This window comes from Aphidius gifuensis, linkage group LG5, assembly GCF_014905175.1.
Source record: "Aphidius gifuensis isolate YNYX2018 linkage group LG5, ASM1490517v1, whole genome shotgun sequence".
NCBI classification, from domain to species: Eukaryota; Metazoa; Arthropoda; class Insecta; order Hymenoptera; family Braconidae; genus Aphidius; species Aphidius gifuensis.
In genome coordinates, this window is record NC_057792.1 from 83,377 (window position 1) to 96,589 (window position 13,213).

The window sequence follows — 13,213 nt, forward strand, 5'->3', positions numbered from 1 at the left end:
AAAGCTGATATTTTATTTTATTTTATTTTTTTTTTTCATATCCAACACGAGTATATATATATGTATTGTCAAAAATATGCACGTCAAATGGACCAAGAAAAACAGTATAAGGAGGGAAAAAATGTCTGGGATTCAAAAATCGTTTTAAAGCGTCATTTGAAATTCTTCAAGAGTCTCTAGTACATCAGTCATTCGTCTCTTTTATCTACCGTCATCATGTGATAGCAATTTACTTAATTTTATTTTTTTGATATTTTTTTTTTCACCCCATTTTTCTCAATTATTATTCCATACGTGAATAAATTTATCAGCAGTTATATATTGTCTGTCAATATAAACGAATTTTAATATATTATTATACGATAATAAATATATCGTATACAGTTGTCTTTTTGTATTTTATAAAATAATTTAACTCTTATATTAATTGTTTAATTTAAAAAAAATAAAAATTTATAAATGATATATCGTATACGTATTTGAGGCAATGTATATAGGCAATGTATTTTATTTATTATTTATTGACGAAAGAATAAATATATTGGGTATTCAAGCTGTGCTACACTCGCCACGTCGGCAATTCGACTTGAGTATTCCCTGTCGAGTGGTTTATACCCATGCTTATGTTAATGTAAACGTGATTTTTTTATTTTCAAATCAAAAATTCCAAACTACCAAATAAAAAATATTGAAAAAACAACCACCTTTTACACATAAAATAATAAAATGAACCTTTGTTTTTTTTCTGTTTAATTTCACAAGAGAATATGTATACCGTATATATAGTTGGGTTAGATACACTGAGAAAAAGAGCTGTGTGCCATATCGGGCATCCATAAAAAGCAATGGGGTAGTCTCGTTGTACAGTGTTACACGATAAGTACACCCCTATCGTTCAATGTTCGTTTTTTTTCTGCCATTGAAATCGATGTTTTTATATATAAAGCAACATTGAAAATCGCGAATCTCATGAAAGTTTATTTTTTTATATGCGAAAATAATGTATAATGTGTTTTCCAGTGATATTCCATTATCACCATTATCATCATAATGTCTAGTAGATACCCGCATATTATAAACCAAATGAAATGGAGAAAAAAAATATAAAAAAAGATAATAAATAAATAAATAAACATGTATATACGTATTCATCGATAAATGCTCAAGTCATTATTGTATATATACATATATACACGCTCTCACTGCACAACAAGTAGTTTTTGTAGTTTACTTTGATCTTTATTATTATAAAAATAATGACATGTGTGTGACTGTTTATATGAAAAGATTTGTGATATGGCATGACGAGCAAATATACGAGACCCCAAATGACATTCAAGTGTATACTAGCTATAGCTATGGCATCGTTCGTCGTTGTAAAATATACAAGGAATGGTGTGGTAAAGGTTGGGGGTTGCGCCGAATAAACTTCGATCAGGAATTCCTGTGGGATGAGAAGAATTTTGTTGGAGTGAGTGAGTGAGTAAAGATGCCAGAGTGACGGTAGTTGTTGGTGGCGCTTGTACTCAATTTGCATTAGACAAGTACTCAAAAACACAAGGAATCTATGTGTGTGTATGATCTAAACCAAACTATAAAGCAACTTGTATTTTGTGTGTGTGTGTGTGTGTGTGTGATGCGCATCCTTGAGTTGTGCAGCGTCTAACGTGTTTAGCAACAACTCTCAGGGCCCTAATCAGATCTACCCCTTGAAGGAAGGCACTAAGTGTGAAGTTAATGGAGCCAGACTTTAACCAATTTTCTTGTCTTATATTTCTCATATATTATTTTAATTTTGAGTGACATTGTAACTTGTTATTTATTAACGTATGCTGCATTTATCGTTGTCAATCACACACAGAAATAATTATATATAAATTAAAAATAATATAATGTACATTTTAAATTTATATATAAGCATTAAATGATAAAATTGAAGGCGCGTCTTCTTCGATGATAACGGTGGCTTGAAATTGTTAATTAATTCAAACTGTCAAAGAGGATTGGTAGGGGGGGGGGGATACAGTATATATCAGGGCAAGCGTGGCGCGTTAATTCGATCAGTAGTAAAGTTTTTGGGGTTGAGAATACGTCGAGTGATGCCAACAAACTTTAATACATATTGTACTCTATACATAGTATACCTTTATATACCTTTTGCTTTCAGGGACAGATTTACTTCTCTACACGACACTTGACGTTTGTTATCTAAATGTCATGAAAGCATTTAAAACGTCTTTTTCCATATCTCTTTCTCGACTTTGTTTCTCTATTCTACATATATATACAACAATAGATATCTTATACATGCATATTATATACAAATGAAATAAACAAAACCATATTTCGTTAATTTAAATTTGATTTATTTTTCCCTCTATTTCATCATAAAATAATAATAATAATAATAATAAAAACATTTCATCAGCGGAAATAATGAAAAGAAAAAAAAAATAAAAAAGCCAAAAGACATTGTCATTGTAATGCTGATATTGTTTGTACAAAGCAATATTAATGATCACATTGAAGATATTGCGAGAAAGGAATTAATTGTAATAACAGTAGTATAAAGCGAGTTTGGGCAGACTGGCTGGTAAGTTGTTTGCTAATACTACTTTTCATGAAAAGAGAAATGATAAAAATAGCCTCTAATAAATTTTCATATATATTATATGAATTTCATTAATTGTTTCTTGCTGATGTGGATATATTTTACTAAAGAAAATATTTTATTACTATTATTATCATTAAATATAAGGAGAAGCAGCAGCAGCATTGTCGTTCTGGGAACGGCCGAGTGGTGGTCGCTGTAGGGGGATTAAGTATGACTTAGTACTCAAGTTTCCATCATTAGCCGGGGCCTTTTTCCTTGCCTAACTTTACTATACATCTTTCTCTTTTGCTCTCTTTCTATATAATGTATATAGCAACAAGACTAGAAAAGCCAAAGTCGAAGCTAAAATGCACTAGCATCACCCTATCCACGGGGATATAAGGCGCCACGAAGGCAAAATACATTGGCCAACTTGCTCAAGCATTGTCAAGGTTTCCTTTAGTAAAACTTTGTTGGGTTTCTCTAACACCCGATTAGCCCCTTATACTGACTTGGATTATGCTCGCTTTTGCCTTCGTAAACTCAATCGGTCAAGTATTATTATATAATATTATGATCTTGCATATACATATTCTTTTCATCCCCAAAATATTTTTATACAATGATTAATTTGTTTTTAAAATTCACAACAATTCACAACGACTATACTACATATACATGTATACTATTATTCTATTATTATATTAATATGTAATATGTGTTATCTGGCCTAAAGCAGCTTGTTTAACTTCCGATGACCTTTCTCTTTTGAGTTGCAATCTCATTTCTCTGTGCATGTGACCGGACATAATATACTTCTCTTAAACTAAACTATATATAGCATAGCATCACGTCAACGATGAGACGAAAAGCTTTATCCATCTTCTTTCATTATAATCCTTTCCGGGTCCGATTTTAAAGCTTATATTATTAACAAGTCTGCAAGTAGTATATAATCATCCATTTATATTGCTATATACATAATATTCATACAACTTTGTTGTGTAAAAAATAAAATTAATAATTATAATAATACATATAATCTTGCCATATTTCTCAATAAACCATAAATCAATAGAGTGTATACTTGTATGAAACTTACTAAAAAAAAAGAGAAAAACAAAAAATATATAGGCTGTAACTTTTTATATAATATTTATAGATAACACATATATCGCTTCATTTTCAGATGGTTATATGTTATATGCTATAGGTATATATATAAGCGTCTGTTGGAGAGCCCATTAATCTATGGTTATCTATGGTTCGCGTGGTGGATAAGTGCGCGGGAATGAGCCATTTCACCCTTGGGACTTTGAGAAGGATCTCCGCATCATCCCCGATTGGACGACGATTCAAGGATCGAGAGCCATTTCCCACTTGTGTATATATATATACTTAACCTCCGGCAATATGACAATAATAATAATAATAATAATAATATAAATATTCTTGTATGTATGAAAGATTGTATGTGTATGGTAGGCATTATATAACCCACTTGCTGACATTCCAATAGTCATCACAAGAAAAAGAAAAAAAAAAAAGGCGTTTAATCTGATTAGCTGTCTAAAAAGTTAACTTTTCTTTTCTTTTTTGAATATTAATGTCATGTAGGTTATCGTATAACCTTTACGAACATAATTTCTTTAACGAAAAAAAAAAAAATAAAGTCTATGACATTCAGTGTGTTGTCACGAAAAAAAAATAAAAAAAACACTGACTAACAAAGTAAAAAAATAAACTTTGTTACGCGTCTGGCGTATACGTATTCTTTTCTACTTAAGTTTTTTTTTATCGTTGAAAAGTTAAGTGGAAGAAAATGCTTTGGTAAGTCCCGACTTCTCTGTAGTCTCAACTCTCAATGCAGGGTGTGAGACTTTAACTTGAAATTGATGCAGTGGACGAGCTAGTAACTGTTGAGAAAAGTTTTTAAACATACAGCCTTGGCTATATGACAAGAATAAAAATTAGTCATTATTATTATTATATGTATTGCAATACATGAACATGTATTGTTGTTGGCTTACTTTGTTAGCAGACGAATGTCACAATTGTTTGCTTGTTTCATTTATTATTATTCGGAATATGTATATAATGTCACTGACTTGTGACACTTGACACATAATATAACATAATATTACAATATATTTTATCAATATCTATTTATGCATACGTCTCATCATGATAATTGATAAGATAATAAATAAAAAAATAAATTTATAATATTTAAATGATAGTCGAGTATATGAATTATGGTAATTAAATGTTTGTTGAATGCATGTTGATGGTTTCTGAGCAAACAGAATATCGAGTAGGCTTGAATGGCTAAATAATAAATGCTTGCATGCAAAATCACGTTACACAATAAATATCATATATGTAGTATACTCACACGAGTCTCCCCATTTACATATAGGATATATATAAAAACAATCATTGTGATTTTATTAATTTTAAAAATATGTGTATGCACACTGCAGTGACCAGTGTGCAAGCGAGGTCTTTTAAATTACTCAACACTTTACTGAATATTTTTTTGTAAAAGCTATTATTGTTTGTAATACTGTTAATCTATAATTTACTTTACTTGGCGATCATCATAATGTGCAGTGTACGTGACGGAACACAAGGCACAACGATTATAAATCAATGCTAGTTTTAGCAGTTGCACCATTATCACATATACATGTATGAATAGACATTTAGTATTTGTATTTGTATTTTATTATCGCTAATAACCATTTGCCAGAATATATTTATACACACGCGTGTGTTTGGTCAAAATCAAAGCGAGTGAGTGTCATCTACAAATTATATTCTATACGTTCTATCCATAATTTCATATTTATCATTAGTATACTAGAAAATTAAAAATAAAAAATGCTATATATGCTAATAAATAAAGGCTCATGTTTATACAAACATACATGCATGGGAAAATTAAATGATGGAAATTTAATATTAAATTGAGCCAGGCAATATCATTTGGTCAAGCTGTGTTGGTGCACTTTAATTTTATTGATAATAATTGAGTGCGTATATTATGATTTTTATTTTTAAACGTGTGTTTACACAAATTTAATAATAATTATTATAGAATAATATATTTTTTCTTGTCTATAATATTTTCTATAATATTCTACATCTTTATTGGTCTCGCATGATTAATGTGTACTGCTAATTACTAAACATGTAGCTAAGGAACAAACAATGATTCATTTCATCAGATCCCCTCAATTTTCCCATCAACATGCATGATTTCATAGCAATACTTCACCTTTAGATTACTAAACTCATGCATGCTATATTGTTAAAGATAAATATAAAGAAAAACAAAAATGACATTTTACAAATAATGAAAAATTAAAATAAAACAAAATTGATGATGGCAATAGTATTGAATTTCTCGTTACGAAATTGAATGTACAATCAGTTTGGAAATTCGATGCCCATTTATTTATAATCGACGAAACGCTTATTACGCGTATATGTATATATAATGGCTATTGCATTCATTGGTATCAAATGAAACATACACAGAGTGTGTGTAAGAGAGAGGAAAGTAAAGAGGATGATGATGATAATGATGATAATGATAGTCAATGTGTCGATGCATGTAGTTGCATACATACATCATTCATCTATATGTGTATCGTTTATAGTGAAAACGATGGAAATTGAGAGTATTGTAAAGGTTGAGAATTAGAGAATAAGAGAATAAGAGAGAGAGATGACAGGATGGGTGCATTGCATATGATTCTCTGGGTTTGGTGGATGGTGGTTCACTATCGCAACCGGAGCTTGCAATGCCGAGAGTCTAGGTTATCCGATGACAAAGCAACTTCAATTTGAATCCCTCTATTTTCTCTCTCTCTCTCTCTGTGTATTTTTCTCTTTTGCATCAATGACGGCACTCAAAACTGTTGGTAGATTATCACTATTGAAAATGCAACCAAAGTTCCACTGTTTGAATGCATTCGCGCTTGAACGCGATACCGTTATATATGTGAATGTGCGTACACATTTAGCCATTAGTTTACATCACCAATTTCTGTAAATTTTTATTTCAATTTTATTTTTTTAAACATTAAATAACCAAATAAAATGTTATATAAATAACTTTTGTGGCTAAATTGGTGGCAATATATATTACGACACACAGAGTCTACACTTAATTTGAATATAATCGCCAAAGGAAATCTCAACAGAGTCTCGTAGCTTGCCAAGTCGAGACGTGATCACACATCTCTCTGTATATGCATGCCAACAATTATTTATACATACATGTAATGTTGGTCTGCGTGACGTGCCTAACCGGAACTCACCCTCAGGACACCGGAAGTAAAATGGCCGACAAGCACCCTCAATGGGTACGACTCAAGTATATATACATTATACATGTATATCTTAATCTTTCTCTCTCTATATTTTTATTGATAATTTTCTCATTCATGTATATAATTTATTTTTTATTCTACTTTATAAGTATTCCTTTGTGTATTTTGTGTGAAGCCTTAGAAATTAATATTTTTTTTTGTTGATAAATTCAATTGCGAAATAAAAGAGAAAAATTGAAATATATGTGTAAGCAGTGTAGAGGTAAATATAATTAATTAACAATGAAATAATGTGTATATGTATACCTATGTACATAATAACTAAGCTTGAAAATTATTGCGTGTGGTCAATGGCTGTATCCTACATCTATTTCCTCGTTGCAGTTGTGTGCACCCTCGACAACAGTCAACCACCACTAAATTCTTAAATCGAATGATAAGAATCTTTTTTCTCCTTCGCATTTGGTCAATAATAAATGTACTTTTGATTTAATCAAAAAGTTGCATATTACACAACAATTAATTGTCAATATAGCCTGCATTTTATAATATATATACAGCTTGAATTAATTTAACTTGTATATATATATTTAATTATTTTTTTCTTAAAAAACTTAACCTGCATGCATCTGACGTATAAAGTTGATCTACATTTTGGAATCTATCTACATGTGGCTGTCAAGTTGGTTGTATTATGTATAGTTGAGGGTAATTTTCATTCTATACTTGAAAGTTTCGTCTTGAGAATTTACCCGTCAATTATAATTTATACATGTCAAAAGTTGGATAAAGTACAAACTTTCTCATATAAATATATAACAATTGAATACCTGTGATTACATTGTTGACATGCAAAACACTCTAGATGATAAACATTTGCTCTTGCTCTCATGACCATTTCAAATGCCGGTATGACTTTTGAGCATGCTGCACAGTATCCAGTATTTCCAAATAATCTGTAAATAAAATAATATATATATGTATAAATTTTTACAAGTGGTGCGGTGGTTAATTAATTAATTGCTTCTTAGATTTAATAGTCAACTATATACTATTCGTAGAATTAAAGCATAATTATATATATTTACTCTTTTATTATATTGTTTAAATATTTGCTTTCACATATTATTTATATTATATTCAATAAGTAAATATTCATATCTTTATATTGTCATCTGTTAAATTCGATTTGCCCCAGACGCAATATAAAATTTTTCTTCAAGTATTTACATTTTTATATACATACTGTTATCATAATATTATTATTATTGTATATTTGTTGACTTACCTGAGATAATCACGTTTACAGAGTATTAAATTGGCTTTGGTATATAGAGTTGAGCCAACTTCACCAAGTCTACAGTCACAGCAACTACACTTTAGGCAATCCTCATGCCAAAACATGTCAAGTGCTTTTAATAAATATCTAAAAATATAATAGGTATACATATAATAATAAAAATCAAGTCAAATGTAAATAATATCAATCATTTAAACCTTTCTGTAATTGGTTTTCCACATCCTGCACATTCTTGTTGAACAGATCCATTTTTATTTGTTTCATTTTTGCTCACATCCATCGTCATCTCGTCTTTCCAATATCTGAAATTGCAAAAGAAGAAAAAATTAATATATAAATGAAGCTTTTTATTTGTCAAGTTTCAAAAACAGCTGTTGTATTTTGGAACATTCACGACTTGTCTATGAGTAATTAGAGTTACGGGTCCCTGAGAATTTAAGCGTGGTTAGTGGCATCTGTGCGTCCGAGTGCGGGGTTTGCGTCCTGCAGCCTGGTGTGTGGTCAACAGAGTTTAGAATCGAATTAGTAACTGTATATACATACATAAACTTTATACTATCATCGTAATCATCATCTTCCTTGTCTGTGTGTTATTCACATCCTTGCCAGGCGTACATTTTACTATAATTTTACTCATTCTCTCTCTTCTATATGCATTCAACCATTTTAAACATTTTGTTCTTGTATAAACCACCACCGCTGTTGCTGATAGTTTGTCAAGGCAACGGCTGTTTTGTCTATTTACAAATACAACTATTATATATGTATACATATATAGACGCAAAAGAAAATTATTAAAAATTAAATTTTTTATTTTCATAATAATAATATGAATATGAATAAAGTTTGTTGTGGTTGTAATATATATATATAAAATGTTTGGACAACAATGTAAACATGATTTTTATTGTTGTGCCTTTGATATTAACTTTCAACACAAATATACATATTGTATACAAACACAAAACAATATTAATATTTAAAGTTGAAAAATAAAAAATTTTACTGGGTTAAAGACAGTTTAAACAAAAATATAAGTCTATTGAGGGTATGTATTTATGTTATATATGTATAAAATAAGAGTTGACCGTCGGAATCTGACCACGAAAATTCCTGCGGCAATGTGCTTTGGTCACCCCATCGAGGTTGTTTCAAAATCTACAAGGAAGGACTCGATTTTCACTTTGTTCATGTATATTTTTGTCAACCACAAACGAATCTTTGTGGTTCAATGTGGTAGAGATGTTTCTCAATTGTTTTCAACTATTTTCATCACAACAAAAGCATACCTGCAACATTTATTTTTATATTATATATTTATAAAGAAAATAAAAAAATGAAATTATCATCATTATTCAATTGACAATAAAAGCAATATAATTTTATTAAAAAATTAAAAATTTTAATGGCACATGAATTGATTGTAAAGAGCTGTGACTGGTCATTGTGTCTAAATGTATTACAAAATTCCATATATATGTATAACTATAGCTGATGGTGATATACATATTACGATAGAGCTCATCTCAATGGCACTGTACACGCAAGTGGCTTTGCATTGCATGCGCCAATACGTCCATTGGCCACGTGATCCGATCATCCACGGGCTTTGATTCTCAAAGCAATAATAATTTGATTAGTCACGCTGCGCGTTCATCAACCACTAACCACTCTGTATATTATATACATTATACATACATGTAGGTATATTCCAATATACAATATTCTTTCATCATCATGATCCCTCATTCTCGCAGCGCTGTATATCAAGTTATCTATGATATGATTATTATTATTATCTATATTTTAGATATAATCAGGCACACGACCAACTCATCCATCCATTTATATTTATCTATATCAATCGATCGATCTTTTGACTCATATTCTTCTCATTTTTTTATTTTTTATTTAAAAATCAAAGACAGCTCCGAGTGAGACTTGTGTTGAATGTCATTGACTATAAATATTCTTGAAAAATTCAAGTTATTTTTAGAATATTTACAGTAGTAAGTATATAGTATAAAAAAAATAATACAAGACAAGGCGGAGTCGTGATGAATATTTATATCGTGATAGATATAAAATATCTGAGATATTTTGAGAGTAAAGCGCACTCTGCAGAATCAGAATGCTGCAGCGCCGATTTCTGCAACTAAAGCTCCGCCCCTATATGTGGAGCGTCAAGGCGCCACTCCCGGTCACCTCCCATCATACTATTTAAAAAAAAAAAATTATTTTATCAAGACAAAGAATAAAAATAAAATGATAAAAGTATACATAGCTAAGAAAAAGAAAAGAATTTTATTCCACCCAGGGTGTTGTGAAATAAAAAAAACAATCATTAACTCTGAATTTTTTCTCATGGACTCTTATCTTTCTGTTATTTTTTATTTTTTTATTTTTTTCACAACTCTCGGGATATCCTGTGAGGTCCATTAATTAGTCTGGAGGCACATTAAACCCAGCATTAATATACTCAGGGTCCGGTTTGTGTTTTGTTTTATATTCTGCAGGAAGTACATCAGCAAAAGAGAGAGAGAGAGAGAGAGAGAGACAATAAAATAGGGGGCACATGTCGTTGTCTTTTATATACCAATGTCTTTTTGCAAGAAGAAATTATGTTGAGGGAAAAGCTTGCTTAATCCAAGAGTCGTGCTGGTAGTGGTGGTATGTGACTATTTAAATTCAGCAAATCGCTTGATTCTTTTAAGTAACGTTGTGCAATTGTACTATCTATACAACTTTTCCCATGAGCCTACACTAGCTACTTTTCAGAAATTAAAGAGATAAGACTGATAACGAGCTCATTTCTTCTTTATCCCTTTTTACCAACTCTCTATGGCCTTGAGCCATCTCTTATTTCAAAATTCTGAAAATTTTCTCCCTCTCTTTTTACGCACCCTCATATTATAAGTATATCTCAGTTTAAAAGCATCATACTGTTCATGTACGAATATACATAGATGAAAATTAGGGTGAAAAAGAGAAAAAGATGTAAAAAATCTTTTCGCATTGCCAGCAAGCTCGTTCACCCCTTTTATATTCACATTGTGTTGAGCAAATGTATTGGTGTGTGATGGGGCAGCGAAAGAACTGCTATGCTTGTGTCTGTTTGCCTCAAGTGTAACAATGTTATTTTCATTCCCTCATAATTTTAAACACTGCTGCATCACAACGACGACGACCACGACAATAAAGATGAGGCTATATTATTATTTCACATAAAATAAATCTTTGTGATCAAGAGAGAAAAAAATAAAAAGAGGTACTTCTCATGTAAAATCCTCATTTGGTTGGCATTCAAAGAACCCATACTACTACTAATGCCTCGGTAATTTAAGGGATATTTTAAGCTCCCGCGAACGTGGTCACACGTGGTTGCAACACAAAAACTTATATAGCTATACATATAGAGATAATAATCGGCCATTAGCATTCCAAATGCCAAGGAAATCAGACACAGGGTAATTGTTTTTTTTTTTTTATTTTTTTTCCATTCCATTTTATTCATTTTATTCATAAAACGAAAAAAAAAAAATTTTATTTTAATTTATGTTTGTTTGTTTTTTTTTTTTTTTTTTCATATAATTTATATCTTTTGGATTTTTTGTTTTATTTTGCGAATGAAAAAAAATTCCAATGGACAAGGGGTGGCGGCATTCTTTCAGGTGACAGTAGTTTGTTTCCCTCTAGACTCTGCAGATCAGTTGGCTTGGCTTGTGTCATTGCCGCATCAGAGAGGGTGGTTTTAGCGATGAGGACCACGAGGGTGATCCTATAATATTGCAAAATAGGGACAGTCAGTGTGCAGTCAGATTACGTTAAGCTATGCTCGTACGTGCTCACGTACAATTTTACCAGACACCTAAACCCTTCTATATTATATTCTATATCTATCTTTCTCTTTGTTTATTTTTTTTATTTTTTCAACTGTCACACCTATAAATGTGTGGAAAAACAAAATATATTTATTGTTGTTTATCCAACATGTGAGCACAGCGTTCCAGAGTGACGGCCTGTAAAAAATCGTACAGATTTCTAGCAACTATGTGCAAGACATAAATTTACTCTACCCCTGACTTGCAAAAAAAAAAAAACAAATAATAAACAAAAAGTATATATTTTAAATTATTCTCATTTCATTATTCATTAAAAACAAAATAATAATATTAATGTTTAAGGGATGAAGGGGGCGAAAAAAAAAAAAAAATCACTGTTTTAGACGTGTTTAATAAGGCTTTTGTAAATTAAACGATTAATCGTGGCCAATGGAACGTGATTGTCATCGAAAAGCCATGTGTAACGAGAGAGACGTACGAGTCGTCAGCATGTAGAGGGGAATGCGGGCAGTTGAAAAATTGACAAGGACAAAAAAGTTGTGTGTGTGTGTGATATGTATACCGGCAAAAAACTTTTATCTTTGAACGGATTAATGGACAGATTAAAGTATTTCAAGAGGAGAAATGGGAAAATCAGGCAATTGGGATATTGGAATATAACGTTCACTATGTGATGCTGGTGGTGAATGTAAAGGGAGGATGAGAGGATTAGAACTTGATTGGCTAATTTGTAAGTGTCCCCAACAGCCGAATCTCACAATGTGTCGCATACATATATATAGAATGTAGAATGGCTCGTAGATCGATTTAACCAAGTCAAATTGGAATGATTATATCGTCTCAGAGATTAAAATATATCATATATATTTTTTCTCTCCAATCACACATGTATGCCCGTATATAATTCAAAAAAAATAAATAAATAAATAAATAAATTCTCAAGTCTATTTGTATATGTTTGTTTAAGTTGAATGTGCAGTATATAAATTATCGTGAAATAGGGTGATTGTGCACATGTATGTGTATAGAAACGAACCAAGGGATGAAAGACTCAATGTGGGTGAGTTAAAAGTAAAGAGAGAAGCAAGGGTAAGTTAATGTGTGGCTAGTAGAAGCGGCTGACCACTTCACTGATTTA

At 30.9% G+C, this 13,213-nt stretch overlaps 1 protein-coding gene across 3 annotated transcripts in view; it reads right to left on the bottom strand.

The window, feature by feature from the left end:
- LOC122856589 (LIM domain only protein 3-like) overlaps positions 1-13,213 on the bottom strand; it is a 37,451-nt gene that overhangs the window by 6,258 nt on the left and 17,980 nt on the right. For 2 of the 3 annotated variants that reach the window (XM_044158289.1, XM_044158288.1), the window contains exons 2-4: positions 8,431-8,535; positions 8,222-8,359; positions 7,764-7,889 (exon numbers count right to left, since the gene is read on the bottom strand). In XM_044158289.1, the coding sequence (XP_044014224.1) occupies positions 7,764-7,889; positions 8,222-8,359; positions 8,431-8,519 (353 nt within the window). In that variant the 5' untranslated portion in view covers positions 8,520-8,535. Of the gene's footprint in view, positions 1-7,763; positions 7,890-8,221; positions 8,360-8,430; positions 8,536-13,213 lie in introns of those variants that run through there. The other variant, XM_044158290.1, reaches the window with a different exon arrangement.